The 7,270-nt window shown below is 39.2% G+C and overlaps 1 protein-coding gene across 1 annotated transcript; it reads right to left on the bottom strand.

The window, feature by feature from the left end:
* Positions 1 to 296: 296 nt before the first annotated feature.
* Positions 297 to 3,428, bottom strand: LOC5509163 (probable ribosome biogenesis protein RLP24). Its single transcript, XM_001629638.3, has 6 exons — positions 3,275 to 3,428; positions 1,957 to 2,070; positions 1,351 to 1,423; positions 1,026 to 1,089; positions 713 to 792; positions 297 to 513 (listed from the first exon to the last, which is right to left on the bottom strand). Exons 1-6 carry the CDS (start codon positions 3,353 to 3,355, stop codon positions 440 to 442), a joined length of 486 nt encoding a protein of 161 aa, XP_001629688.3. The 5' UTR covers positions 3,356 to 3,428; the 3' UTR covers positions 297 to 439.
* Positions 3,429 to 7,270: the final 3,842 nt, after the last annotated feature.

The raw sequence follows: 7,270 nt of genomic DNA, 5'->3' as shown, positions 1-7,270 counted from the left end.
AGTACTAGTCGAAAGTAGAGGGGTGAACAAGTGACGTCACCTCTGTTCCCCGAACGACGGGCTCTCGAAAATTAAAATAAAACATCCCAAGGAATTTCTTAGCCTCGACAACGATAAGAGGAGCGCGAAATCATTGTATTGGGATTCCTGTGGTAGGTTAGGGTTTCAGCCAGTACGCCATGTACGACCCCAAGGTCAGTACTTCATGTAAGGTTAGGGAAATAGTGCGAGTTCATAGGTAAACAGTAATGTTGATCCTCTTCTTAAAAATCCTGAAATTTCTCATAAACCAATCCTGCCAAGTCTTACTCCTTTATTTATGTACAAATTAGATTTGCTACAGTGTTACATGAGTGCTCTTCGCCCAGCCTTGCCGCTATGTTTAGCAAATCTGTCACATGTAACAGCCAATGTCTGCATCCCTCTAAGGATAATCTTATTACTCTTCCATGTCCATGGGATCTGCCTCCCGCATGACTTGGGAAATCTTCTGGGATGCCTTTCTTTTGGGAACTGCAAAAAAAATTCTTTTAGAACCTGCGCAAAGTTTTTACAATCTTTTCTTTTGATACATGCTTGTCTAATGGAGAATGTGTAAAGAAACATCTGCATCTTCCTAATACACAAAACAAGGGAATTGGTATATGAGTATGAGTGTGCAAATGTTTAATTGGTATGCTGCTATATGCTGGTTGTGATATATAAGACTAACCTGGTTGTGATATAAGACTGATATTTTGCTGGACCTCCTTCTTGTCCACCTCTTTGACAAGTTCTTTGTTTGGTTTAAGTCTGAATTCATTAGGAAATAAAGCATTAAAAGCGACATACAACACACAGTAATAGATAGTTTTTTTTTCTAAATCTATGTAATTAGATTTACCTGGAGCAACATAAACGCACATTAAAATTTATTGTCATAGTTATATAAAATGAAGGTTCTTATTTCTACTGTAAGCTCAGGGATAATTTTTCTTGATGATTTTAAGAGGAGACAAATATGCATCTAGAGATAGTAGGGACACCTGTTCTTGATATGTTGCGCCTGTCTCTTCTGTTTGATTTCTTCAATTCTTTTCATGGCCCGAACTAAACAAAAGGGAATACAAATAGGTACACAATTATTCAAACTAAGATTAACATTTTAGAACATTGTTATAACTTCTATTTATTGACAGGGACAGCAAAGTGGTCCAAAAGTGGGGAGGGGGGGGGGGGTGCTAAAAAAATGAAACACTTGATACATACTGAAGTACATGTAAACCCTGTGTTCATGTAAAAAGAAAAAAAAGAAAAAAAAAACTACCCCCGCACCTCCCCATCCTCTGCCATTGATTGGTCAATATTTACCTGTGTTAGACCACAATTCTCTGTTGTATTTCATAGGGACATTTCGCTTTTTCTCAAATTCGAATGTGGAGTCCTGAGGAGGGAGACTAGGGATTAGTGCACAGGCATCCCACTGAGTGTGTGATGAGTACTGCCAGAGGTGGGATTATCAATGACAGAATAATTGTTTGATGTCGAGTAACTTAGGATAGACCATTATCATGCTAAAAGTGCTTGAATATATATACAGTATATATGAATCAGCCCTGATTCGTATTTATTATGTCGTAATTATTAAAACAGCAAAATTTTTATTTTTACAAAAATATATATATATATAGCAAAAACGCCAAGCCAAACCTGGACACGCCAGATTTCCTTGTAAAAATGTTCAGTTTAAAATATTCATTTTCTTATTTTTTAAACTTCTCAATTTTACTAATACTACTGAATTGAATTGAATTTTAGTATTTTTTTTATGATAAACTACATTTTAATGGAATTTTAGCATAGCATGGTAGAGGTGTGGTTATTTGTAATAGTGGAATATTCATATATTACTTACAATGGCATAGAACAGTGCTAGGGGTGGGGTTATTTATAATGGAATATCCTATGATTACTTACAATGGCCAAATCTTTACCAGCAGCTTTTCTGAATGCTTTGGTCCATTTCATTTTTCGTGGATTCCTTTTCATTTTAAAGTTTTTGTGGCATTTTGAGCGACAAAACCTAAAAACCTGAATTCAAATGGAAAAAAAAACAGTTTAATCAGATATCTGTAGTTTACCTTAAGTTTACTTTAAGAAGGTACAGTACGGGCACAGAGTATAATAATTTCTACTTGCAAGTGTTAAGCCCCTAATTAAGGTAACAGAACTACACAAACAATCAATAACTCCCAGACATGCTAAAGCTTATGATATACTGTAAGTGGATACTCGCAACTTAGCCTTGAGTATAATATGCACGAGTCTCGAATACTCACAAGTGGAGGTTATGATGATTGGTCCGGTACTGTAAAGGACTTAAAAGCCTAGGATTGAATTTAACTAGCTTTATAAAGACAGTGATTTGTATCAATCGACAGATAACTGGAAACCTTTTCTAACCCTATCAAAATTTGTGCTGCAAATTGTCACCATAGCTATATCAGTCATGAGCTAGGTATAATTAAAACATAGATTCTGAAACATTGTAGATAATAAAGGCGAAAACAATGTCTCAAAAGATAAGATGCACAGCTCTTATTTCCATGAGTCTTATCTTTTAAGACAATATGTACTATCTAGAATGCTTTATTCATGACTATCACTCATTGTCCTAATATGGAAACATGGTTATTTGACAGATATTTCTGTTTCGTTCAATGTATTTTCTGTGTATTCTATTCGCCAATATGCCCATCCTGTTAGGTTGATAGAACAGATAATCAATTCCAATCGATAAAATCAGTCAATAACAGAAAAATTGCGAGGCCCCTATATAATTATCTAACAAAATACAGAGACCAATATTACCAAACACAACACACATAATTGATACGACCAATTTGGAAGGATCGTGTGAGTAGCGATTATCATCAATCTTCCGATCCAACCGATATCGATAAAGTAAGATCATAGATAAATTCCGGTTTATCGATTTGTTTTTAGTTATCGATTTTTATCGATTAAACAGGCCGGGCAATACGGCAGTGTAAACCGTGGATCAATCAAACTTCCTTTAAAACATAAAACTGTCGTTGTTAAGGTTGCTAAATGAATGCCTGAAAACCTGCCTAAGAATAAACATTGATCAGGAAAGTGCAAACTCTAATGACTTCGACCACGTGAAAAAAATAAACATATAAGTTAAAACTAAGTTTGTTATGGACTCCAGGCGTCACAAAATGCCTTTCTGAGGTCAATTCCAGAAATCTATTTAAGAGCAAATTGCCCTTACCTTACAGTCGTTCCTTATAAAAGAAATTCCGTGACCCGGATAGACTGTAGAGGAACAGAAATAGCATTTTTCGAGACGCATTTTGATCGTATAGTACGTCGATTTACAAGACGTGAAAAGGAACGAAGCGTGGTGCAATGCTGTGGTCAGCGGCCTTCCTGGTTTCAGGCTTTATCTTCTGTTTAGAACACAGGAAACCCAGCAAAGGCTAAAAAACGGGAATTCAATTTTGCTTGAGGTAGAATATTTTTTAACGAGAACACTTTAGGGTTCTAAACATTGGTCAAAAAGCAGTGCGCACAATTGTGGTTTGAGCATTCAACCACAACTGCCACGATTCAGGCCCGTACCCAGGATTTTTCTTGGAGGGGTGCGAAATCCGAAAAATGGGACCTAATTTTTCCTGGGTGCGTTCGCACTGCACCCCCTCCCCCCCTGGGTACGGGCCTGCGATTGCATCCTGGGCATAAGATGCTCTTGGCCAAAAAAAAGCATAGATAAACTTTCTGAGAAGGGTATTGAATTTGATTGAAATTTGAATTTTCTACAGATCTTTGAAAATTGTCCTGGCCGCGCGAAAGTGAATAATTCCAAGTTTTGGCGGGAAAATCTAAAACAACGTATTTTCCTTAAAACCGTTAAAATTCAGAGACGGCAATGCAATAAAATATTGGCGAAGTGTTTTCCATTGCCATGCTACCCACAATGAAGCGAGATTTTAAAAACAGCGCACGCTCGTGAGAATGTCGCCATCTTTCAAATCCGTTCTCCAAGTCGACACCGAAAAATTCAAATTCAAATTACTTACTTTTATTTATCGCGATTAGGTTGCCCCATTCATGATATGTCTTAGATTTGTTCTTGTTTCTATTATTGCCGCAGAAAATTTTTCGCGGCTAAACTTTGTAACATCTTTTCGGGATCGGGACTACTTGGAGGCTATCGGAAGTGATTCGGTACGTTTTTTATTGACCAATCAGCGCGCTCCGAAATATCCATACCCGCCCCTCATTGAGGGGATTGGGATTTCCAGGGGGGGGGGGGGGAGGTTCAAACGCCCAGGAATTTACAGAGGGGAGGCGCAAAATTCCCTTTTCCTTAACAGTTACTGTATTCATTTTTTTCCAGGGGGGTGGAACTTCCAGAGGGGTGGGGGATCATACCTCCGACCCCCTCAATAGGGGGGGGGGGGGGGGGTATGGATATTTTCTGGAACTACACAATGTGGAGTTTCCTTTGGCGACGCTTGCGCAGAAATAAGAAGGGCTTTTGGGATGACATTGTCTGGTTGACATCTCGATCTACGTCACGAATTACTCGTCCCGGGCTATTCAGTTCAAGGCCTTTTTCCTTTTTTGGTTTACCAAAATACCTCAATATTACAGATTTGAGTTATTCACGCGAACGCGCGTTTTATAGGGTCCATACGAACCACATACCATTTGGAAGATGAAAATAAAAAGCATTTACAAAGTCTATCAACTCCGGCATACTTTCTTCGGCTGTGCTTTGGGGTGGGAGGACCCGTAAAGACTACTGGGTCTCTGATCATAACCGCACCTGAGCCTTTAAAACCCACCTTTCTAAATTCATAAACTTTCAAACCCTTCTTATTAAGATATTGGAAATTTCTCTCCCTCCCTCATTATCCTCAAAACATTTAATTTTATATCTGACTGGATTCAAGAATACAAGCCCTAATGTTTTAAAAATGGTGAGCTTTGGGTGTACCCAAGTAATGCTGTTTGCACCAAATTATGCTTGCTCATTTACATGTGCCTGGAATGCCAGATAACATTGTGCGTTTTCGAGGAAGCTTTAATGGTGAGTTTTGTATACTGTGTATTCACAGTTACACTCCTGGAAGAGTTAAACAAGGTGTGATACAAGGATGTATCACAGATAATTTGACAGTATATTTTTGTTAACTTTATTTTTGTTCTTGTAAACAAACACACTTCCAATTATTGTTCAAAATATTGAATTAAAAACAAAAGGCTCATCATGTGTTTTGACTTTTTATCACACATTGCTCACATCAATGCAGTTTCAGTCCTGAATGCAAGACTCAAAATAATGTGTTTTTAAGTGTCCAGATTGAGCAAAGCGCTTTCCACATTCCTCACATTGGTGTATTTTCTGGAAAGAGATCTACTGGCAGCCAATAAAAGCACTTCAAGGATAACCTGAAGGCAAATTTGAAGAGCTTCAACATTGATGTCAACAGCTGGGAGACAGCAGCACAAGAGCGATCCACATGGCGCAGCTTACTCCACAAAGGTGTCAGCCGCTACGGAAGCACAAGAGCGATCCACATGGTGCAGCTTACTCCACAAAGGTGCCAGCCACTACAAGAGCACAAGAGCGATCCACATGGTGCAGCTTACTCCACAAAGGTGCCAGCCACTTCGAAAGCACAAGAGCGATCCACATGGTGCAGCTTACTCCACAAAGGTGCCAGCCACTACGAAAGCACAAGAGCGATCCACATGGTGCAGCTTACTCCACAAAGGTGTCAGCCACTACGGAAGCACAAGAGCGATCCACATGGTGCAGCTTACTCCACAAAGGTGCCAGCCACTACAAGAGCACAAGAGTGGAACTGGCATAGAAGAAAAGAGCGATCAGAAAACAGAGGCAAACCAAAGTCACGCCACCCTCAGATCCCATGGCGGAAGACGTTTCCGTGCCCAAATAGGACTGATCAGTCATCTCCGTGCCCACCACCAAATGCAACTGAAGTGATGTCATGGTCATCATCCTCTGGATGGACGAACTAGACTCCTGAGGGGGGCAGAAGGTGTCGTTTAAAGTGTCCAGATTGGCATCCACATTCATCACATTTTTGTGGTTTCTTTTTCAGAGTGACTCTTTAGTGTCTTTTCAAGAGTCTGGATAAGGCAAAGCATTTACAACATTGACCACATTTATGTGGTTTTGGCCCCGAGTGAGTTTTAAGGTTGGTTGCCAGGTTAAAGGACTGAGCAAAAGCACTTTCCAAATTCATTTCGGTGGTTTTTGTTTTGAGTGAGTTATAAGGTGAGTTTTCAGGGACGAGGATCGAGCAAAACACTTTCCACATTCATCACATTTGTGTGGTTTCTGTTCTGAGTGAGTTATCAGGTGGGTTTTCAGGGACGAGGATTGAGCAAAGCACTTTCCGCATTCATCACATTTGTGTGGTTTCTGTCCTGAGTGAATCTTTAGGTGTGCTTTCAGGTTTGAGGGCAATGCAAAGCATTTTCCACATTCGCTACATTTGTGTGGTTTCAGACCTGAGTGAATCATCAGATGTGTTTTCAGGTATCCAGATTGAGAAAAGCATTTGCCACATTTATTACATTGGTGGGGTTTGTGTCCTGAGTGAGTCAACAGGTGTATTTTTAGGCTTGTAGATCGATCAAAGCATTTACCACATTGACCACATTTGTGTTTTTTTAGTGTTAAGTGAGTAATAAGGTGTTTTTTCAGTTTCAAGGATTGAGCAAAGCACTTCCCACATTCATCACATTTGTATGGTTTCTGTCCTGAGTGAATCATGAAGTGTCTTTGAAGAACTCCAGATTGGCCTAAGCTTTTACCACTTTCTTCACACCTTTGTTGCTTAGTTTGTAGTTCATGTAACACACTATCAACAATACTACTTAAATCAAAGAGTTCTTGTTCAGCCTTTAGCTTTGGTTTGCTGATTGGTGTTTGGTGTGTGCCATGAGTTTGAGGTTCCTCCTTAACTGAACCAGAGCCTTGCCATTCTTTTGTATCACTCATAGTACAATGTCTTCAGGTCTGTAAAAACAAAAAATAAAGATAATGCAGGCCACAGCTTCTACCTTTGGAAAAGAAATCTGTGACTGCATATCTTTACTGTAAGCCATGACATACAAAACGTAACATGAACCACTATAATTTATCCATACAAACAGTGAGCTTGGGGTACCTGTGAATAAATTAAGATACTTTACATTCCAGGGGTTTAAGGTTGCTTTAGTGCATCAT

Source organism: Nematostella vectensis, chromosome 5 (assembly GCF_932526225.1).
Source record: "Nematostella vectensis chromosome 5, jaNemVect1.1, whole genome shotgun sequence".
In the NCBI taxonomy this organism is placed as follows: domain Eukaryota; kingdom Metazoa; phylum Cnidaria; class Anthozoa; order Actiniaria; family Edwardsiidae; genus Nematostella; species Nematostella vectensis.
Note: the sequence above shows the minus strand (reverse complement) of the source record. Positions and strands in the feature narration are given on the sequence as shown.

Bases quoted from the DNA above. Each gene is read 5' to 3' on its own strand.
- LOC5509163 (XM_001629638.3), bottom strand. From the start codon at position 3,355: ATGCGTCTCGAAAAATGCTATTTCTGTTCCTCTACAGTCTATCCGGGT. The intron at 1,424-1,956 runs GTAAGTAATCAT...CTCCCTCCTCAG, and splicing joins CTGGTAAAGATTTGGCCATT to GACTCCACATTCGAATTTGA. The intron at 514-712 runs GTTAGTCTTATA...TTTTTTTTGCAG, and splicing joins CAGTCTTATATCACAACCAG to TTCCCAAAAGAAAGGCATCC.